The 23,785-nt window shown below is 46.1% G+C and overlaps 1 protein-coding gene and 1 long non-coding RNA gene across 11 annotated transcripts in view; one reads left to right on the forward strand and one right to left on the reverse strand.

Moving 5' to 3' along the window:
- Nucleotides 1–23,785, forward strand: part of Enox1 (ecto-NOX disulfide-thiol exchanger 1) — a 564,401-nt gene that overhangs the window by 428,473 nt on the left and 112,143 nt on the right. For all 10 annotated transcript variants that reach the window (XM_039094030.2, XM_039094033.2, XM_039094034.2 and 7 more), the window contains 2 exons: nucleotides 453–686; nucleotides 10,029–10,241. In XM_039094030.2, coding sequence (XP_038949958.1) covers nucleotides 453–686; nucleotides 10,029–10,241 — 447 coding nt within the window. The remainder of the gene's footprint in view (nucleotides 1–452; nucleotides 687–10,028; nucleotides 10,242–23,785) is intronic.
- Nucleotides 15,292–16,976, reverse strand: LOC120097117 (uncharacterized). The gene is made up of 2 exons (XR_005494371.2): nucleotides 16,466–16,976; nucleotides 15,292–15,555 (listed from the first exon to the last, which is right to left on the reverse strand). It is a non-coding gene; the product is annotated as an uncharacterized LOC120097117 (long non-coding RNA).

Here is a 23,785-nt window from a genome sequence, read left to right on the forward strand (position 1 = left end):
GCGGCAGTGTTTGCTAGGGGAATGAAGCAATAGGCTCCGAGTAAAGTTCTGAAATTTACTTTGCAGGTCCCTTCAAATATCATAGATGCTCTTTATTTACTCATACCCTGTCTCTTTGAAAAAGAATTTAAGAGTGCGTACGCAATAGAGTTATACGATATTAAAAACAAAAAAGCAAGACTCCGGAAGCCAAAGGGAGGAAGGAGTGGCTTAGTGACATAACCTGAGCCCTGTGAGGGTTCCTGGGAAAGTAACCTGGGATGGGGTGGGGGCCGTATATTTACCTCCACGTCTGTGCATCATGATTAACTGTTTAGAAAGATACCTGCTTCCCATCCCCTACGAGCAAAGGTATCTTCTCTCCGGAGGCCAAAGATAGAAGTGCATGGTTGCTTAGTTTGTGGGAAATGTGTCCCCTGACCTGAGGTGACCTGGCTTTCCACTGCTTTTAGGTTACCGAATGCGATTAGGGTCGAGTACGGATAAAAAGGATTCTGGCCGCCTTCACGTGGATTTTGCCCAGGCCAGGGATGACTTTTACGAGTGGGAATGTAAGCAAAGGATGCGGGCCCGGGAGGAACGGCATAGGCGAAAACTGGAAGAGGACAGGCTGCGGCCTCCCTCGCCGCCCGCCATCATGCACTACTCAGAGCATGAAGCTGCCCTGCTGGCTGAAAAACTGAAAGGTAGGGAGGAGGCGGGGCGGGGGCACCCCCACTGGAGCCCTCACTTTCACCTTAGCCACTAATTTACAAAGGAGAAAGGTCTCCAGATGCCAGATCCTGTTTGTTGTCTCTGCTGCATGCATGTGAGTGGGAGCGAGCTGGAATCTGCAGGTCCCCGGTCTCCATCATGATGCTAGGAACAGAGGCATTGCCATGTCAGACTCTGTATGAAGGCCGGAAGGGCGGGCATCCGCAATCCCAGCAGCAGCCTGTGGTCCCCAGACTGTGCTTAGTGATCCAGGGCAGTGGCCTCACCGATCAGTTAACATTTTCTAGTGCACTCTGAGTTCTGAGAACTGTGCAGGTCCACTAGACACTGAAAGCTTTCCCAAGACATCTCACTCACAATGTCCAGGGCTTGTAGAAGAGAAAAGAGAAATGTAGATGGGTCCCCTGTCCTAGTGGTGGAGTCGAAGGAACCCTTCTCACACCTACAGATGACTACCAATCTAGAAGTAAGTCTTTAATTCCTTCCGGCACCTTCCCTGGGTTTGAGAGTGAGGAAAATAAGGATCCAAAGAAGTAAGATCCTCTGAACTTCAGTAATGACCGGGAGACCAGGTTTCAAAATTAGTGTATGAATGGTGGTGGAGGGATGTACACATGTGTGTCAGTGTTAGGTCTAGGACTATTAGTTACCGAGCGAATGAATTGAGTCACATCTATTTTAACTTATATGACTGGCATTTTATAGACCAGTGGTAGGTGGTGATCAGCACTCCCGAGGATGCTGGCTACTGACAGGACCATAGTGAGTCACAGTTGCCACAGGCAGGCGTCCACTGTAAGCAAAGCTGATGGCCTCGTTGTCAAGCAAGCGAGGTGTAATGTGTGTTGGGAATGCCAGCAAGTGTAACCAGAGCAGAGAAAGGGGTCCTCGAGAACACCTTCACAGAGCAAGCAGGATTTGAATTTGCTGGGATAAACAAGAGGCCTTTCTCCCAAGTTAGAACGATCCATAGAGGCAATCTAACCACAGCCCGGAGCCCTAACAACAAAGATGCACGGGAAACAACGAGCATTTGGTGCTGGTACTGCGTTCCCAAAGCAAAGGTGAAGCTGGAGAGGGTCTCCGCCAAACGGTGAAGCCCCAAGGCTATTGCCGGGTTTGGTTGTGCCCTGTAAACAGTGAAGAGCTGGCTTCATGGATTCCTGAGGATAGGAGAGGTGTGGCGTGTTAGAGCCTCCCTCATGTATCATCGGCAGTGTCTTAAATGGATGGGACGGTCTTACTGAAGAAAACACCAATTTTTGGAAGATCGCAAATGACTTTCTATGCTTTGTCTAGAAGGCAGGCTACATCCTTCTAGCCATCATCCCTGTTGGATCTGAGGACTCCTAATTAGCTCTGGTGGCCACTGCATTGCCACTCTCCAGCCACTGAGTCCTACCTGCTGGCGTTCTTGGTGCCTGCCCAGATGTTCCAAGAAGGCCCATAACATAGGCATAAATAGGCCTATATAGGCTGCCCCTTCAATGAGAGCATATGCGATGCAAATTCAGTATGGAAACTATTATGAGAGTCCAGAATTAGAAAGAACAAGTCTTATAACCAGGAACACTCATTGGAATAAATACTTTTTTTTTTTTTTGCAAACATCAAGTGAATTTGGTGGTGCCACCCTGTGGTCTCCGCGGCCTGACTGTTTTCCAGTCCAGGTATCTCAGTCACTAGAGCACGAGACTCTTAAGATGGTTCAATCATGACTACGCCTTAGCTCTGCACTGCATGGAGGAATTTCATGAAGGTCCGGCATCCAACGTGAAGTTATTTCTATGAAGCCAACCTCTAAAGTGCCAATTACATGTATAAGGTACATGGCATTCGCCTCTACTTTTGGAGGACAGCAGATTGGGATGTCAATTTGCTGGAGTAATTTGTGAGCCTTGCCATTTCGAAAATGTATATTTATATAGATGAGTGTAATTTGCAGAATTTGGAAGTTGTGCCTTTGCCAAGTACTGTGTGATCCCTTGAGGAGAGAACAGATTGGAAATTTTAATAGATGGCTCTTACAGTGGAATGAACTGCTGCAGACACATCTTAGGCAAGAGTCAGGTAATATCAAGTTTGGCAATTTCAACCCAAGCACAGAGTTTGGAATATAAACAGCATTTAATTGCTTAGGAAATTGGCTTCCTCCAAGAGGAAATCCACCCTCTGCTCCTTATAACACCGTAAAGCCAGTCAGGATGAGCCAAGGAAACCCTTTCCCCAAAGATGATTTCATTGATGTGGGGATATAAAACTCAGTGGAGGCGGAAGTTACAGAAACCTGTGTCAGAATCTGAAAAGACCTAATTAGATTGACTTTTTTTTCCTCCTCTGAGAAACCTTGCCGTCCTAGGTTTATTAGATATTTTTCTCCTATTTTACACCATACTTGTTTATTCTTGTAATTTTGTTTGGAAGATCATCCACATTCAGCAAAATCGGTATCAATCAAATCTTCATTATGACCTGCAAGGTTTCCCACACAGTTAGTTGCACACAGTAGGTATTGGGCACATGAGTTCCTCTCTCTCTTCTCCAAGTATTTGAATCCATGGGCATGTTGCATTTCTGGCCAGTAGAGCTACCAGGGATGGCTGGAAATGAGAGAAGTGATTCTGTTCAGCTGCTGCCAATCAAGGAAGAAGTATTTGCTAAAGTGCTTTACAAATACCAGACACTGGGTACTAATGCTGGGTACTGGGGGAAGAGAAAACACCTTGTTAGATCCTGCCTCATAGAATCTAGGCAATTTCTCGGGTAATAGAAGAAATAACAAACCATCCTGCACTTGCTACTTAGAACAGTGAACTGTGGTACGTACAAATACCATCAGCAACAGTGTGCGCTATGGTGACTGCCGACTGCAAGATGCTTTCCCTACAGAGACAGCCAAACCAGTCATGTCACAAGCATGAGAGAAGGGGGCATCTTTGGGGACCACATCTCCCCATTTGTCGGTTGCCTGGCTTCCTGAAGCCAGAGGAAACACTAGAATTTTAACTGTGTAGTGTCTAAGGCAAGAGAGTCGCCGCCATCAGTTTCATTAATACAAATTCTAAAACAGAAAATCAGTGGGCACCCTGCTGATTAAATAGACATTGTTGTGAGACAATTCAACCTAATGAAGACTGACTGGGAAGTAACTGCAGGGGCCTGAAGTTTATGGCATGGCTTTGGGAGAGCGAGAAGGAGCTCAATAGCACCATAATTACACTTTATTGGAAACAGTGGCACCAGACAGATGAGATAATGAATTCTAGTGTTTCTAACACGGACCAAGCAGCCCTGAAGGAGCCTGGGGTCTGGGCCGCACAAGGAAGAGATTGATTTGACCATGAGGAAGCATTATATCTTCATCCACTGGAGAGTTCTTTGGGCAAGAACATTGTAAAAGTTTTCCAGTATTTTCTCCCATTTGGAAAGATGCACACAATGTTTCTTTATGAAGACTGAGTCTTTGCATAACATGAACTTCTGACCAAGTTCTCTAACCAATGCCCTTGGGAATCTCCTCATATGTCACAGGGACCCGAGTCTCCCTGGGACTGTGCTCATAAAGGACTCAGATTTGCATAGAGTATGGCTGGCATCTGGTAGGAGTGGAAGTGTGTGGCTGGCATTCTGGAGATGCTTGTCAATATTTACGGTTCTATGAAAGTAAAAATCAATAATGCTATGAGCCAAGTGGACATTCCATTAGCTAAAAGCCAGACCTCCTTCTTCAGGCGAGGGAAATATGAAGCACAGGGAGCCTCCTTGAGAAGCACTTTTTTGGGGGGTGTTATTGACCTTCATGGAAGCAAGAGAGGCATTTCATTTAGAAACATTTTCCTTGGCCCTACAAGGAAAATAATCGGTACACTTTTATATTACCCTCTTAATTTGCACATTTTAGGAACACTGAGTAATTGAGGAGATTGTGTTGGGGCAGAGGGGAGCATTGACCCCTGTGTAGCCTTTATGTGTTGCTCCAGTTAACTGGTGCACAGACAGTTGTTAAGCAGCCAAAACACCCAAAGACTTCTGTAGGCCAAGTTCTCCTCTGAACCAGTTTTAACACCTTCCCGATTCTTCATTAATTAATGAGTGATGACATCATTGGAACATACCCAGTTCGTGTTTGCAAAGATGGTCCTGATTTCTCTGCCACAGATTCTTAACCCCAGAAGTGCAGCTTTTGGAGTCATGGTGGATGACATAATCACACGGAGACTCCCAGCCTGCAGAAGGTGGGGTCCCTTGGTAAATTTTAATCAGACTGGTATGTGAATAATGGTGTGGGGAAAGGCACCAGTCTGATGGGTAGTTTCCTTGCCCCTGTGTGCTAAGGGAAGACTTAGCCGTGGATTTCAGAACAACAGGCAGATGAAAGCCAGGCTGTGAGCCTAGGATAAAAAACTTAGGTGGACTCTGTGCCTTTATTTATGCCTGGGTCTATAAAAGAACAATAAGAGTGCTTCCATGATTGAACAGAAAGAAAAAATTCAAAAGATATTCCATGGCCCCCTTTTTTTCACCTCTAAGAAATAATCACAGACTGATTTAGCCACGATGTCAGCCAGAAATTCCTCATGTAATTTGCTTTACGAAGATTTAAATTTCTACTCACCAAAAATCCCTCGCATGGTTACAGAGACTTAATCGTACTGTTCATTTCCACAATTTATATTCTCTCTTCAGAGCTGTAAAATAATCCAGTCAAAGACAAACCAAAGAACACACCCTGATGGAGACGAAAGTGGGCTTAGGGTGGCTTCTCCATGCCCAGTGTCCCACTGAGAGGATCTGCATTGATCTCTATGCCTGTTTCCAGTTCTTAGGTGACTTTCTCCTTCCTGTTCACAGTGACAATTATTCTTTTACTGAAAATGGGGATTTAGAGACAGACACTTGCAAAGCTCATAAAAATCACAGCAAATCCTTTCAAGATTCACTTAAATTTTAGTCACTACTTACCATTTCAGGTTTGTGTTATCTCTTAACTTAGCTTAGCATCCAACCATGTTACCTGGCTTCCTTGGAATCAATTCTTGCCGTGTGTCTGAAACGTCCAATTGTGTATAAGGGGTGATGTGCAGTCACAGTTGGGGGTTCTGAGAAAAGCTGAGTCTGTGTTTTTAACAAGCTCTCAAGGATGCTTTGGCTTGAAGATTTTGAATAGCAGGTTATCCTGTTGGCAATTTTAATGTCAACTGTGCAGCAGTTGTTCCCCAAACATGAGGTCGCACAAAGTTGGACATAATCAGACGTAGAACAAGATGGCATAGACTCAGCTGGGAGCACTGAGAGACAAAAGATGGAAATTATTATTATCTATTTAGCCCTCCAAAGCTAACACATGGGTATTACCTCTCCCAAATTATACATGCTTTCCAAAACATTTTAAACCCACTGAGAATCCAGTTAGATATTTGGCTATCACAGGTACCTTCCCCTTCTCCTAGTCTGTCCAACATCACTCATAACTTTCTTTTCTTTCCTTTTCTCTTCTCTCTCCTCTCTTCATTCCTTCCTTTAAAAGATTTATTCATTTTATGTGTATGAGTGCTCTGTCTGCATGTACACCTGCCTCCCAGAAGAGGGCATCAGATCCCATTACAGATGGTTGTGAGCCTCCATGCAGGTGCTAGGAATTGAACTCATCACCTCTGGAAGAACAGCCAGTGTTCTTAGCCACTGACTACCTTTCTAACCCCACTCTGAACTTTGATTCCTCAGAGGCCTGTTTCTCTGTCATAAGAGCACTTACCTCTGGTATACAATGATGTATGTATGAATCCTTTTGAACACAAACATCCTTCATATCAATCTCCCACCTTTCAGTCCTTGAGTTTGTGCCTTGCCTAGCACTAATCACTACACATCTTTGATTAATAGATAAAACATGGACCACAAACAGAAACTGACCAGAGGGTGGCCGTGGGTTTGGGAAATTTCATTATAATAGCAGACCCTCAGCGAGAGGTAACAGGAAGAAGGCTATCACTGCCAGTGGAGTTGATAGGGAATGGTAGAAACACAGCAGGGATGTGTTCACTTCACACCCAGGAGGCAGGGAAATCTCCTTTGTGAAGATGACACAAGCTGACTCTTGAAGGAAGAGTAACAGCTGGTCATGGGATGGAGAATATGAAGGTCCCTGGGACAGAAACACAGAAGCCACGTCCACGGTGCTTATCGGAACTAGCAGGTTTGGCAAACAGATACACTGGAAGGAAAATGCCAGCGGAGGAGGGAGCCCGGCAAGCACATTTCCAGTAACCCAGGCAGAGAGGGAGGTGTGATGCGGTAAGGATCCATCTTGGAAACGCTGAGTAATCCGAAATGGGCACATGGTGCACCCCTCCACAGCACAGCCGTCTCCCCCGTTCTCGCTGTGGAAAGGCACATCTGCGCGGCACTCGAGTTTCTAAAGTTCGCTCGGCTCAGAGTCACGCCCAAGCTGGGACAAGGAGAGCATAAGTGCATCTTCGATGCGATTTTTATGAGCAGCGTTAATTTCCTTCCACATGAATAGCCTTAATAACGCCGCAATCTAAATCCTGCTTAAATTAGTTTATATTGTTTTCTGCTTTCTGGGTGATCTTTCCACTGAATACCAAATTGAATTTACAGTCGTGAATTGAAAACGACCGTCCTAGGTATGCTCCGCTGGCCATCCGGCAGGAGTTACTGAGTTGGTGTTAATAAGTATAAATTAAAGTCACTTCTAATATGGCAACAAACGTTGACTGGCACTTCTAAGTGAGCCTCAACTAATATGTTTTAAATCTAATGTGAACGGTAGCACATCAGTCACCATTAGCCCGCCAGTCCCAAAGGGTCAGAAACCAAGGTAAGCTTGGGAGTTTCCAAACGACACGTACTCTACTTAAATTGGGTGGATTCTGCATGCCAGTCCTCACCAGCTGATGAGAATGGCTCTCTGGCTACCTACGTTTTCAGTACCCGGCTTTCTGCTGCTCAGACCTCGAGATGCTATTTTCTGTCAGACAGCTACCCACTCACTGCTCCTTGTCACTTAAGATCAACCTGCGTCCCAGACACAGCAGGAAGACCTAGCTGAGCAAACACAATGGTTTAGTTGTTGTTCTTTTCCTTTTTAACCATTTAAGTGTTTTCTTTCTGGCAGGAGGCTCACTATACCAGGAACTGAGAGAAGAGTACCGGGGCGGGGGGGGGGGGGCGACACTGAGTTAAATGAGTGGTCTTACTTTTTCCTTTCTAAGCTAAAAAATTAATATAATAATAATAATAATAATGTTAGAGATGTCTTCCTTTCTGAGTGCCGTATAGAGACTTAAGTCACAGCAAGGGTAAAAAAAATATAGCTCATGAAGTCAACCATCTTTCCTATTGTGATTTCTTTTTTAAAGAGGAAAAAAAAAGATTTCTTCTAAGTATGTGGTTTATTCCTGCTGTCTGTCCCAAGGTCCATTCTCCTAACATATATTGGTGGGGAAAGAGGGAGAGAGCGTGTAGGGAGGCAGAATTTATTCTGACTCTAACAGTCACAGTGGGCCTCTCACAAACATAATGCTAAATTATGGGCCTCTCCACGGGCGGAGTGTAATGTTAAGTCGCATGATGGATTTTATCTTAACACAAGCCGCTTCGGCCCATGAAATGAGATAAGAAACCATTGCAGCCGGAGTTCACGGAGGGTTGAACTTGACTGAAATCCCAGAGTTAACACAATTGCGTGAGTCAGCTCCGGTATTAAGATTGTGCTCTGTGCTCAAGAAATAAACCTTGCAAGGAAACTGGAGTCCCCCTGTGGGCGCGCCTCTGCCGGCACCTTCTCTGGGTCAACGGCGAACACAGGTTTGATCAGTGGATTGCTGGGGATGTTTGAAACTAGGCCCAGGAGAAAACAGTCTATTATGGTCTGTCTTACATCGGCAAGAGCAGCTGTGTGTCTGGAGAAGGTGACTGCACTCTTCCACAGGATCCTAAGCAGAGGGAGGTCCTTCCCTGAGGACCAAGCCTGTCTCTGGGCAAGTAACAGTCTTACTATGAAAATGGTACCTGGCTAGAGAGGACTCAGAAAAAAGGGGCTAAAGAAAACTTAGATAACATCCTGCAGGATTCGCAAAGTACTCCAAAAATAGCCTTCTGATAACCAGGAGGCAATGGTTGATTTAGGGGGAAAAAAATCATGCTAAATAAAAACAAAGTGTCCTTCTGAGTCTCCGGAGTGTGTCTGTGTTATGCAGCTAAATAATACAGGGGTGTCTTTGAAAGCCCTCTATGGTACAGACAGGACCTGGAGAGAAGCAAGTGGGAAAGTACCTGGTCTTAAGGCCTGGTTACCGCTTATTTTGAGGACTAAGAGTCTATCTTCCTGATTCAATAAACAAAGGTGTTTTTTCCTATATCACACTGCCCAGAAGTAGAAAAATACAAATGAAAGTTTTCTCCTCTCTATTTTGCTTGGAAAGTTTGCAAGGAACCTGCAGCAGCAGTCACTTCGATTAACGCTGTAATAGGTGGCATACGACTTCCAGTTATAATTAACTTAATCACCTTCACCTGGCCTTCCTCCACCTCCGAGCCATGCAAGCATTCCCACACAAGTGAGCGTATGCGTTTCCTTTGAAAGATACTTTATCATTTACTTACAGATGTAACCTCATTCTCCCCTTCCTACTTCTACCTGAGGCTCAAACCAAGCTTAAATGGGCTTTGCACTAGCCACCCAAAACAAAGGCTGACCACCTCAGGGAACACACACCCTTGTGTAGGAAATGAGCAAACACTCCATTTTTCACTGTAATGAAATCTATTATATTAAACTAAAAATGAAATTACTTTTTGAATTTCAGTAGAACAAAAAATGACTTTATTTCTCCTGTGCCTTCTTTGGGAACAGTATCTCCTACTGCAAGAAGTTTTTAAGATAATTTTTCCTGTGGTCTACATGTTGACACCCGCTTAGCTATCTGTCTAAATAACAAAAATAATTATATCCATTGTATAGCATTTCTGATTAAAAAAATACAGTGAAGGCCAAGTTGGTCCATAACGTTTTGGAGGCAACCTTAAAGCACAATCTAGGTTTGATGTGAGAATGGGGGTTATAGCTAAGAACTCCAGCACAGCTCCTGAAGAGACAGCTGAGTGAGAAGTTCTAGATGGTTCCCCAGAGCCAGAGGAGGAAGAGAAAAGATAAACTAAGGAATGACAAAGCCACCTTCCAAGGAAAGCCAATTTGCCAAGTTCTGAAAAACTGCTACGTGGGGAGACCTCACATGCTTTGAGAACAGCCTGGTGAAATGGCTTTGTCTTGCCCTCACCTTCTGTTCTAGATGACAGCAAGTTCTCCGAGGCTATTACAGTTCTGCTGTCCTGGATAGAGCGTGGGGAGGTGAATCGGCGCTCGGCGAACCAGTTCTACTCCATGGTTCAGTCGGCCAACAGCCACGTGCGCAGGCTCATGAATGAAAAGGCCACCCATGAGCAGGAAATGGAAGAAGCAAAGGAGAATTTTAAAAATGCCTTAACGGGGATCCTCACTCAATGTAAGTAACGCTTTGGGGGCCATCTCTTTTGTTACGGTTTGGCCTTTTCTTTTGTACCCATTTTATGTTCTCATGTGGGGGTAAGTAGCTCAGAAGTCTCCCATTTTACTCCATATTGAATGGTACACCTCATAACCGATTCATGTTCTGTGGCTTGTGGAAGAGCACGGACCTGCCCTGAGAGCTTACTTCTCAAGGTGAGCAACGTTTCTGTAGCTTTTCCTCAGAGCACCACGCCTGGGCCCCTGGACAGGGCAGCCAGGGCCTTCTAGGCTTATTGGACCCACCTCAGTTCACGCCATGCCCCTGCGGGGCAGCCACTGTCTACCTGCAGGCTGCCCACCCAGACCTCTGTGTCCTCTTGGACTGATGACATGGAGCAGGCCTTGAACATGTCCCAGGGCCCTGTTCAGGGGAGAAAGCACCATTAGCAAAACCCCTCCTCAGGCTCCTTGTGAGGTGAGCTTTGGCCATCTGCACAGAGGACTCAAGAATAGACTTTGATCCTTTCTTCATTTGGAAAGCAAATTGCCTTAAACACTTAATGCCCGTGATTTTTCATGTCGAGATCCTGAATTGATGAAGGAGCGTAAATGGAGCTTCCTAATAGAACAATAGTCACGGTAATTACCCCCTTGCTCTATTCAAAAGAAGGGGCGTCAACTTTTTCTGTGGCACTCGAGTCTGCAGTTAATGTCACAGCAGCACAGTACAGCTCAGCTGCTGATGGTCTTGTCGCTTGGTAAAGAGCCATTGAGTGACACCGCCCCGGGTCTCTGCTCCATTCCATTCCAGGTGCGGGGACCCACATGTGACAGCCACACGTGCAATTTACATATTCATACCAAAGATGAGTATTATTTGCAGTGATCCAGTGTGCCAAACGCCTTCCACCCCTTCATTAGCACGAACCTAAGGAATAATGTGTCTGTTGGGATGGATGAGAAGGCAAAGAGGGATGAGTGAACCAGGATCTTAGTATGAAAGCATCTTGCAGGACTTGGTAAACAGCTAGACAGTTTTTGTAGCGGAACAGAGTAAGTGTCCTGCAGTGAATCCCCAAACATAAACTGGTAGGTGACCAAATGCCCAGCACAGGAGCACTCGGCCTTGAAAGAAAAGGACCGTGGAAAACAGGCGCGTTCCACCTCACCCTGATCGGTACCATACTAGCAAAACTCATCAACACAGAACGACAGCCTTTGACCCAGCTGGAGGCCCAGCCACAGTAGAGTGAGCACTGCTAGGTGGAGAATAAGGAAAGGTAATATTGACTCTAGCTTTGAAAGGAGGAAAGGCAGCAGTGGATGAGTGGCCAGAAAGAAGGTAAGAGTGGGCTGGCAGAATAAACAAGAAAGGCTAAACAGTGTGGAAATAACAGTTCTTCAGGGGATGTGGTTGGAAGCCATGTTCCCGACAGAAGAGTGGTTACCGTCCACTTACTCCCTGCTCAGGGATCTCCATTCTAGCCACCTCCCCATGCACACTATAGATAGCATCTGCACACTATCTGTTGCTGCCTTTTGCAAGGACTCAGCCCGTGACAGCAGCTGGGAAGCCATGGTGGGCAACCACTGGTTAGAATAGGAGAGAATCGTGCTTTCACTGGCAGTGATATTAAATAAGGACCAGTGAAAAATAAGGCTGGAAAAGTAGAACGTGCCTTCCTGCCCTAGCGCCGGAACAGACGGGTTTATATTCCATTATATCATGTATATCATCCATGGCCTTGGTGGTGCGAAAGCTCAGGCTGGCCAGCCAGCCTTGGAGCCTCCCCCTGATGCCTGAGCTGAGAGGACACACCAAGGCAGGCGCTCACCCCTGAGGAATCAGTGAAGGTGCAATCAGGGAAGTGTTGACTGTGGTAGCTGTCAGAGATGGCTCCTGAGAGCAGACAACTGGGCTCTGGCCTTCTGTCTCCCAGCCTTTTCCTTTTGCTGGCTTTTCTTTCCCATTTGGATAAATTATTTGACTGACATCTTGCAAATGCTTTTGATACTCTCCTCCCACCAGCAAACCCCATCTCAAGGCCTACTGGCTTCTAACCATTCTTCTGCCTGAAAAGGTGTAGCCTCGTGTGGCACGACTGTCTCATTTTGATGACCACTGCTCACACTCATGGCTCTTGACATTGTGTGTCAGTTAGACGTAGGATCTACTTGTGAGTAACACAAATCTCTACCAACCTGGTTGGCCTCGCACATGGAAAAGTGCAGACATTGATGTTGGTAGACCAGTCCAGTGGTTCGAGGTTTTCTATGAACGCCTCACTGGGCCCAACGGGCTACCTGTGACCAAGCCCAACAGCAAGGAAGTGGGAGATAGAAGTCCCAGCTGGTCCCTGATCTCCAGGATACACTTGAGTTGCTCACACTATGAAGAGAAAGGGCCTCTAGGAAGAGCTACTGCCTTTCCTTTTTAATTCCCCAACCTTACACCATCTAAGAGAGGGCTGAGTGCCCAACCCCCACCCCTACCGCCACCTCCCATTCTACCTTAAGTACTCTTCTCCCTTCCCAGCTGTCACAGCTCCCCAGCCTCAGCATCAGTTCCCCCTGAGGTCAACAAAGGCACCTCCCACCTCTGGGCATTCGTACATTTGGTTCCCTCAGTTTACCTTGCTCTTCTTCCTCTACTACCTATGCTGGAATCTTTCTCACCCTTTAGGTCTCAGTTGAAAGGTCATCCTCCTGGGTGTCCCCCTTCTTCTGATGGACTTTCCACCATAGTAACTTATGGGGTTGTGTAGTGTGTGGTGACATCCTTGCTTATGAGTGGTATGAGAAGAGACAAAAGGGTTAGAAGAGACAGAAGTATTCTGGATTGCAGAGGGAGGGAGGGAGGGAGGGAATTAGTAAGCAATGGGCAAGCTGTCCAACAAGTGAGAAGAAAGCCTGAAGCAGTTCATTCAGGCCCTGCCCATAGCCACATGTGTGGTACATTGTGATCCCAACACTGGGGAAGCTGAGGCATGGGTGTAAGACCAGCCTAGACTAGATAAGTGAGATGCTGTCTCAATACAGAAAAGAGGAGAGAATAGAGAGGGGGAAAGTTTTCATGGGTAACAGGGTTTCAGCCTGCATATATAATGAATCAAATAAATGAAAGAAAGCTTGCTGGCTATGCTCCTATTGAAAATCACTGTGCCCAGCTAGGGGCTATTAGTAGGGTTGTGTACAGTCAGCAGAGAAACTGAGCTGGACTCTTCCCCTTTAGAACCTTCCAACAACCTTTATCATCACTCTTTTGGAGGCTCTCCTTAGCCCTGTATTTCAGGGTATTTCAGTAACGGGCAGTTATCAACAGACTGTGAAAACCCCAGCTGATGTTGACAGCTCAGTGCTGGCTGAGGAGCACAGGCCCCATGAAGCCAAACTCTTCCAGGATGACGATGTGAAGACAGAAGTAGCATTGTGTGCAGACTGGGTCATATGGCTCCATTAGCGACCTCAATTTCCCCCCTCTCTTGTGTGTGCTTTTGTGCCACGACGACCAATCCCTGAATGCTGAGGGAATGAAATCCTCATGTCCACTCTGAAAAAATTAGCAGTGGCCTCACTGACCTGGTAGGTGGTGTGCCTGTCTCATCGCTCTGTTGACATGCTGTGCATGGCTTTAGGATTGATCTTACTGAAGTAGGGAAGGAACGAAGAAATGACAGGACACAGCGACAGGAAAAAAAACAGAAGTGGGTGCCCATGGCTCTCTGGTGGACCCCCAGCACCAGGAAGCTCAGCATGCTTTTTATATGTAGTTGAACGGGGAAGCATAGCCATTGTACACAGCTGAACAAGGTGGCAGGTTTAGCTAATCTCAGTAGGAAGAGGCTGTAAAGAACATTCTTCAGCCAGTAAATGTGGAGAAGATGCTACAGGGAACATTTTCTGCATACTCATCATTCTCACATGGACCAAAGAAGGCTTTGCCACACCCATGGGCACTGGGGCCCTTTGCAAAGCCTTGCCTGTGTCCACGACACATCCCCTCAGGACTTTACTAGCTCCCGGCCCCCTTGTGAATGAGCCTGCCACATGCCACGTCTTCTGACCTGAACTTGTCCTCTTTCCTATGTTGGTATATCTAATTTCCCAGACTTGATCCAGTCCTGGGGAACCTGGTTCTGGAATTAATAGCACATGTCTGCTTCGAACACAGTAACTGCTGATTAACATTTGTTGACATTTCCTAAATCAACCCAGACAAACCCCATTCTTCTATATTGTTCCTGGCAAACTGTACATGAATTGCACTTGGCTTTCTCACATAGAAATGAGGTTGGGGTTGTGTAGTATTGATATCCAGGAGTTAATTTCTCAGCTTACTTTCTCCAACATGGTCTCCTCATTAGGCAGTAGTACTGTCTTAAGGATTTACTGCTGTGAACAGACACCATGACCAATACAAGTCTTATAAAGGACAGCATTTAACTGGGGCTGGCTTACAGGTTCAGAGGTTCAGACCATTATCATCAAGGAGGGAGCATGGCAGTGTCTAGGCAGACATGGTGCAGACAGATCTGAGAGTTCTACATCTTCATCTGAAGGCTGCTAGTGGAAGACTCTCTTCCAGACAGCTAGGATAAGGTTCTTAAAGTCCACACCCACAGTGCCATGCCTACTCCAAAAAGGCCTTGCCTACTCCAACAGGGCCTTACCTTCTAATACTGCCACTCACTGGGCTCAGAATATACAAACCATCACAAGTACCATGCTCCCCCATGTACAAGGTCCCCAGTGCCTTTCTTCATAGTACCCCACTGCAGCCCATACAGAAAGCAGCCAAGAATGTTGGGGAATCGTTCTGAGATATAATGGAAGCAGACGACTGACAAGCTAACTTATTACAGCAAGTACAGCAGGCCTGATGTCATGTTAGGAGAGACATGTTAGGATGTCATGTTACCTAGCGACAACTTTCAGTAGACTCCAGGAATGTGGCAAAGTTTAAGCCATGGTCTGTTTCTGTGTTGATGTTGCTAGAAATAGCCAAGCTCTATGTGTAGGACAAAAGAAACTCCATATGGGGATTCCACAAAGCTGGACAAAATGTATAGTTTTCTCATTGGTTTATTTGCTTGTCTTCATGACCAGAGCAAGCATTTAAAGAGCTAGTTCTGTTGCCAGCCAGCCAGCTAGAAGAAGGACATCAGGAATGTTCTTGACTTCTCATACATTTCCAACCCCATCAGTTACCTTCAACTTTGCGGGTGTGTTCTTCCGCCAACGTTTGCTCATGTTCTGGAAACCGCTTCTTAATGAGTCCAGTAGGCTTTGTTCTCATCCAAGCTTTGCCTTACACATGTCAAGGAGGAGGGCTATATTCAGCAATAGAAAAGGGCTTATTAATACTAAATACAGAAAGATGCATAAACATAGTGTGAGTGAGAATTAAAAGCCGTGATGTCTGAGTGAAGGCTAAGGACCGTGCTCCTAACTGCCCTTCCCTCTCTCTGACCCTTGGCCATCTGGATAGTTTGTTTTTGTTGCTTTCTAGCACCAATGTCTGGTTGGTTGGTTTGTTCGTCTGTTTGTTTTAAGAAGAATGGAAAATACTCAGAGGAGGGTACCATTAAAACTGCAAACTTGAATTTACAGGAAGAGATTCAGAGGGTCAGTGGTAGCGTAGCACACAGAGACATGGCTTTGTGGTCCAAAACTTGCATGCATACCCCACCTACACATCATTCCACTATTCCCTGGCCTGAAAGACTTCTCTCTGTGCCAGATTCAAACCTCACTGCCAATCAGGCTTCCTCCCTGAAGCCTGTCCAGTGTGTCAGCACCCATTGCATTACTCTCTCCCGAGTCCTTGACAACCGTTAGTTGTTCTATGTGCATCAGGTCTATTTGTGTTCCTCCAGAGATGTTTTACGCCAGAGACCCAAGCCATGTGCACTGTTCCGTTTTCTTAAGTCACCGCAGCACTCCCGAGCTTGGCAGTGTTTGTAAAAAGCACACACAAGTCCCAACTAGAAATATCCGCCATTTACCAGGCACAGAGGGAAGCAAAACTGGAGCTGGAAATTGGGCTGGAAAGTATAACTTCACACATTCTAAAGGTTTCCTAGTCAGGAGGCGGGCATGTGCGAACATGCGTGCACGCGTGTCTGTATGTGTTCATGTGTGTGTATGTAGTACTGTGATCTCAAGGGACATAACACTAATACGGATTCTGTTTAAACTAGAACATAGAACATAGAGTACGCGATGAGATAGCAGGATTACCTTATTCTTATTACTCTTATTGTAGAGACCATAACAGCTACAACCATCATGCGGTCTGACTTTGTCCGATTACACGAGGGGAAGTGGCACTAGCCTCATCTTCAGTCTTCAAAACAGCAAATGACGCAGATGCTTTGGACTAGGTTTGAAGAGATTCTGGCTCTAATCTCAGCTCAAGCAGTAATTAGCCATATCCCCTCAGGAAAGTCTTCTAAGCCCTTGAATCTCTGTGTCCTCCTTTCTGTGATGAAATGGTTTGCCCAGATAATCCCCCGAGGTGCCATGATAGCTCCATAGTCCTTGCCTGCTGTGCGGACAACTTAGATCCTTGAGTGTTTCTGGATACCTAAAAGCAAGAGGGTGGGCGGGACCCACGCGATGTCCAGTTCACCTCAGGCGATGAGAGAACAGAGGAGAAGCTAGTCGTCCCTGCAGGTATGAGATGCCTCACTTTGGCGGCCGCCTCTGGAGCTGCTGTGGGTATCGGGAGCCACATTTCCACTGTGAGAACACATGCCCAGAGCCCTGCAGGTGCCAGAGCTAGTCAGAGTTATTGTCACAGGCGGCTCTGCAATGCTCTGACACCCCCCTCCCATCACGCCCTCATCTGTCTTCTCCGCTGAAATCGTAAAAGCCTCTGCTGTTGGAATGAATGATTAAAATCATCCCACAAATATTTACTAGAGCCTTGCTAAGTGCCAGGTCATATGCTAAGTGCTGGAATGAAATACGAGGGTTTCTGACCTCCGTGCACCCCACCCCCGCCCCCTCATAAAGGCGGACTGGTGTCTTCCTCCACATTTCTTCTGCCTGAGAGGCTTCCTCTGAAGCCATTCACTTCTCAGGAGCATCTCAGCTAAATGTTCTTTATTTCCACCGAGGGAAATCTGGTTCCCATGTCCCCTGCTGTCGAAAAAGAATTTTATGAAGTGTTAAAATGTTTTCCCACGCCTGTAGAAGTCATTGCCATAGCTCATCCAAGAGAAGGGGGTAAAAAAAAAATCTCTGTGATGCCTTTTAGGGACTTGGACTTGACAGCTTCTCTTTTTCTCCTCAATATCATGTTGATAGTTATTATTTACTAAGACAGTAAATGCTCAAAATATTATTTCCATGAGAGAGAAGAGAAGAGAAGAGAAGGAAAGGAAAAGAAAGGAAAAGAAAGGAAAAAGACAAGACAACACATTCTTTGGTCTCAGGAATAAATATCCAAAGAAAATAATATTGTATAAAGGCTCCAAATGAAGAATAAACACCAAATATTCTATTTTTCATAGTACCAAAACTGACAGAGGACACTAAATGCTTGCCACAACTGAATGGACCCTTTTTAGCATCTTTCCTTTCAGTTTAACCAAAAATACAATTCTATGTTTAAAAAGAACATTTTAGTCATGCCAAAATATGTGAGAGAGAATTTAAGCCTTACCCTGTAGAACAAACAAGAGCTGTGGAAGGCTCCATTTCAAGATCAGTGTGCACCATGACCACTAACGAGTTACCTCAGAAAAGACACAGCTGTATCTAGCACTAAAACTCTCGGGTGCCTTGCAAAAGGAAAGGCTTCTATGAAATGCAGGAGGGAGGGGCAGGGGAGTGGTGGGTTAGCGGACAGAATCCACTCAGAAGATTTTTCACAAAACTCAGTTTAAAAGGAAAGCATTCTAAGTGAGAACAAATCACGCGGCGGCAGAGACGGTGTGTTCTGGAGGCAGAGAGTGTCTTCGCCCTGTTCTGCCAAAGGAAGAAGTCATCCCAGGAGGAGTGTGGGCAGAGCTGAAATGTCAGTGGATTTCTTCCCAGACACAAACAGAGCACACAAGGACCCATGCAGCAGAGTTGCTGACCCATGGCCCAGAGACACCCAGCACTAGAGAACGGACTTAGTAGTGCCTAGTGCAGTGGTTCTCAACCTGTGGGTCTCGACCCCTTTTCGAATCAAACAACCCTTTCACAGGAGTAGCATATCAGATATCCTGCATATCAGATATTTACATTATGACTCATAACCATTGCAAAATTACAGTTATGAATTTTCTAATTCAGAAATAATTTTATGGTTGGGGGATCACAGCATGAGATTAAAGACTCTGTGTTGAAGAGTCAGAGCATTAGGAAGGTCGAGGTCACAGCATTGGGAAGGCTGAGAACCACTGGCCTAGTGCAGTGCTCTTTGCCTTGTAGCTGAGAAGTCCAAACAAAGGCTGGGTCCAGACACAGCCAGCGATCCAAAGTATAAAGAGTTGGTTAGCCCAGGTTCTCTAGCCCTGTCTTTCCTATAACCATTGTCAGTGTCACAGCCTAATAGTCATCCCTCAACCCTGTTGTGTGACAAAACTTTTCTTGGAGGAAGTCTGCTTACTCCAGATAGGAAACTCATCACAGACCAAAGTACCACCTTGGGGAACCATAAGATATACCGGGGCTTTATTACATTATGGGTAAAGAGTTACAGAAGTGGTAATAGCTCAAAGATAGCTGCATAGGCAAAGCCCCTCCAACATGGAGGGCAGCTCATACAGCTGGTAACCTGGAGCACACTGCACAGCCTGCAGGCAACTCAACAGATTGGAAAATGTCCTCTCCGGTGCTTTGGTTGGTCCAACCTCTTCTAGGCAGCTAGGTAGTTTTCACTCCAGGCATTTCTGAGGCTTTTTTGCTGTTTGACCTCTCTGAGAGGGACTCTTAACTTTTATTGTTTCCTAGAGCAGGCAGAGGCCTAGTGAATCTGTTCAGTTTCAGGGACTTCCTGATGTTAGTTTGAGTTGTTTACCTTTTTGCTTAAGGAGCTTCCCTGTAGGAGGGAATGTCCCTATCTCAGAACATACAAAAAGCCCTGTATCAGATTCCTGCTGAGACTTACTGTTCTACATTAAAAAACTTACTGTTTCAACATTAAAAACAATAGATTTCAGCCAAAGCTGGGGGGCTCAGGACTTTAAAACTGAGAGAAGCAGAAGCTAGCTAAGTAGGGACAAAGGAAGTAGGGACCCTTCATCCAGACACTTCCGTTCTTCTGCCCTGTGGTTCAGTTTCCTCAGTAATGTTTTGTAGAGAGACAAACGGCTTCCTGCATGGTCACAACCCTAAGGTTTGGCCTCTTCATCTGGAAAATTGTACTTGCCTTCAAGTCATAACCCATTCATGGTTACCTGAGCCCTTTCCAGACTCCCTTGGCACCATGCCTTGGAAATCTTTGCAGTCTTTCTCATTTAGTAACTCACCTACTCACCCATGACTGTCTCCTCCCTTGTCTGAAGCTAGTGAAGAGCTGGCCAGGTCTTTGGCTCTTTCTTACCCCGAGTATCCAGTACAGTGTTGGCACATTAAATAACTCGGAGTTCAAAGACTTTGGCCTATGTGGGTAAGTACGGATACCATGCACCAGAGCCACCTAGATAGCGCCAACCATCAGGAACCCCATACCCCAGTTACTGATATTGCAAACTATAGCTTTTTAATCTCCTAGCATATGTTAAGTACTGGAGCTAGCCTGATGCCACTAAATAATTCTCTCAGAATCATTTGGAGCCAGTGGAGGCCCAGAAGAAAACTGAATCACTATTTGAGGGTTACAAGGACAAACAGACTCTCGGAATTTAGCTTTGCCCTCTCCCTTCTAGAGACCATTCTCCACTGTATACCCCGGCTACTGAGAAAGGGGCCAGTTTCCCAACCCTGGACTTGTTTTGGTTTACAAAGGAAACTTCACATGTCAGTATAGCTGGAATGGAGACCTGCTTGATACGTGACAGATTTCTTCCATCAGTCAGGAAAAACTAAACCTAATATCATCTGGCCTCTTGTGGATCCCTTCCTGAAACTTCCCATAGCTATGGCCAGGTGGAGGGAGATTAACCCAAACCAACCCACCAAACCAAACATTTCAGGGGCATACATTGGAAAACAATTTAACATTGTCCCTCAATATTAATAATTCAGATACTCCTTTTTCCTAGCCACTGACAGGAACTTTTAATAAAGATGCTTATAGAAGGATGTCAGAGGCCATGTCTAAGCACCCTTGTTCTAGCCTTACTAAGGGTGGACATATGAGCAGTTTCTAAGATGTGGATTAAGTGAAACAAAGCAAGGTGCTGGAACAGTGTACAAAACGCGCAGCATAGAAGGAGTCACACGTGCACACTGTGTGCACGCCTGCCCGGCTGTGCCAGGATCTGTCAACGCCCTTCGTTGTTAAAGAGAGAAGCTGGTGAAGGGGCCTGGGCTCCGAGGGTAGTCTTCGCTTCTCATTTTGTTTCCTTTGTGTTGTGTACTTATATTACTTTTGTCGAGTCAGTAGTGGAGATCTAGTCCGGACACCTGTCGGATTTATAAAGCCTTGGAAGCTGGGCATTGGAAGGAACCACTGCAGTAATGACCACACGCCTATTTCTTTCGGTGCGTTTGGACCAGGAACATTTGGACACGCATTAGCAAGGGTGCTGCATCATCACACAGCCCCGGGGATTGACCTAACTGGATTGAAGGGAATGAAGAAAGGACAAGCACAGAGACAGAGAGAGAATCTGGAACGCCTCGGGCTAGGCTCTCTGATGGAGAAGGCCCAGTGTCTGCGAGGCTCGGCGGACATGTGCAGCTGAATGGGGAAGTGGAGGTAGTGCACACCACAGAAGAGAAGGCAGTGGTCGCATACTGATAAGCAAGGAGCCATCCCCTGTTTCCACACAGCTGACCAAGGAGGCAGGTTTAGCTACTCTCAGTAGGAGAGGCTCCTTAGGGGAGCAATCTGAAGCGGGGAGAAAGCTGTGGTAGGTATATGCTGATGCACCCAGCATTGTCTCTCATTCCGAAAGAAACCTTCCTCATCTCTCCGTCCTCACTCAGAGAAGGCCTTGCTGCTCCCATGATGCTGAGGCCACACTTGTGTGGACAGCACACTTGTGTGGACAGCACACTTGTGTGGACAGCACACTTGCACTCAGAACTTCACTCTATGCACGCAGATCCGCAGTTCACCCTAATGGACTAGGATTTCTACAAACTAGATATTTATGTCATTGTCTGCCTGGTGTCCTTGTATTTGTTTATTCAAGCAGTTTGACCATTTCTAGCTTACCTGAAAAAATCCACAAAAAGCAAAGTCCTCTTCTCTTAAAACACTTTTTTTCAAGTTTGAAGCTGGCATTTTGGGACTCAGGTTTAGCAGGTCCATAATGAATTCAGTGTCACATGATGTTCTTTTGAATCAGCTCCTAACTGCCTGGTTCCTCCTCAACCTGTAAGTTCAGTTCAGGCCTCTTTCAAGCACTGCTATTCTGCTTCCTTGACTGCCCTCCAGGCAGCCCCTTTCAGGCATGGGACCATGCAGGAGTTAATGGTTTAGCATCTGATGTGGCCAGCCACCTCCACAGGGGCCAGTGCTTACTGCCTTTGGTCATTTGTTCTACCACTGTGTGTTAGTTCTAAGACTGCAATCACTGATAGTTCATATTCTCTCTCTCTCTCTCTCTCTCTCTCTCTCTCTCTCTCTCTCTCTCTCTCTCTCTCTCTCTCTCTCTGTCTCCATGGCAAGTCTCCCAGCCATGCTCAATGCACATCAGCCCCACAGCTCCATCTAAAGTCTGGTTCTCATCTCTGGTCCCTCCTTCATGTGAAGGAGGCCCCGCCCCCAGCTTTTAGTATTTAAAGACTCAGTAACAGGCTAGGGGAGGGAGGTCAACTATTTCATTTGATATATGCCTTTGAAAATCCCTTCCGAGCTATTCACGGGGGATTTGGAAATATGTTATCCCTCAAAAAGCACAAAAAGGGGGTGGGAGGATTCTTCTGATCCCTATAGGGTTAAAGCTCTATCATGAGCCTGATAGCATTGAAAACAAAACTTAGGCTTGCAAGATTTGTCTGAGGAGCTTATGTAGGAGAGCCCGCTGCTGGGGAGAATGTAATCAGTTGCTCCAGACATTTGGGGCTCTAAATGGATTTAGGTCCTTTTCACACCCGTGTAGCTGGAACACGGGATATTGGAAGTACTGGGGCTGTGGGGAAGAGCACGAAGGAGAAAGGACTATGTTCTCCTGAGGTGCCTGTCTGCGTATCTCATTGCTTCCAATGCTTCTTTGCCCCATGCTAAAAATTCAAAGATCATATATAGTCCCAGAATCTGCGATCTGCACTGGATGTTACCTGCATCTACAGTTGTCCTGTTCTAAGATCCTCTTCCTCTGGAAGGCTAAAGACAAATGCGTCTCTTCACAGTTCATAAGAAAGTGTTGGAATGTTCTTGGCCACGCTCTGCTCCTGCTGAGGAGGCCCAGGGGCTACATTATCTCTATCTAGCACCTCTGCCCTGGTGCTGGGAAATCCCTTGCATTGAGGATGCTAGATGGTCAAGACACTGGCTATGGGCTCCTATACCCAGCCAGACCCCACGGGACACAGAGTGGAACCAGAGGAATCCCAAGAGGCACTGAGTGAAGCAGACATGAAGATAGGTCCAGATCTGAGACCTGCAGATAGAACAGCAAGCCCCAGGTAGGCCCACAGGCTGCTCTAGAAGGACCTGACGGCAGGAGGCTTCTACTGAGCCCAGCCAGGTTCAGGCACCACAAACGAATTCCCAAACCATGGCATACCTTTTTCACCACTTGCAGTGTGTTGGGTCCAGCAGTGTCCCAACATAAAGTACCCATATGTCCGTGTGCATGTCGTGTGTCTGAATGTGTCTGCACGTGTGTACATGCCTAGCCTAAGGGATAGTCACAAGTAAGGATTTAGAGTCACTAAGGATAATTGAGAGAGTCATGAAGTCTACATGGCCCTTTCTCATGCTTGTTTAAGCCTGCTGGGCATAGTAGACACTCTAGGACGGGGCCTCTTGAAGATGACATCCCTGCAAGCTTCTAAAGAGTTGGTCGCTTGGACTTTTTGTCACAGCCTCAACCCATAGGACACAAAGGACGTCATAGGCAAGAGATGTACAGTGGGCCTGGCGAGTCTACATTTTCTGATTGAAAGCTGTATAGATGACTCCAAATTATCATGGCAATGGTTTTTGCTTTTTTAAATACTAATCATTTAAATCGGTAGCACTCCATTTTTGGTGCAGGACTTACGTTTCTTCTCTGATACAGAATCCCAGCATCCTTCTTGCCTTGCAGACTGCCAAGGCGGTGAAGGCATCGTATAGCGTGGTCATCTGAATGTGTTCCCCAGCACAACTGTCTGCGAGCTGCTGCTTTGAATAAGGACCAGGCATCCTACTCCCTCTGTATGCCTTTCTCTGAGAAGGGAAGCTGTGGGTCCCCTTTAGTCCTTTAGGTAGTAATTATGTGTGGCTACACTGCACATAGAGTGAAC

Source organism: Rattus norvegicus, chromosome 15 (genome assembly GCF_036323735.1).
Source record: "Rattus norvegicus strain BN/NHsdMcwi chromosome 15, GRCr8, whole genome shotgun sequence".
Lineage (NCBI taxonomy): Eukaryota > Metazoa > Chordata > Mammalia > Rodentia > Muridae > Rattus > Rattus norvegicus.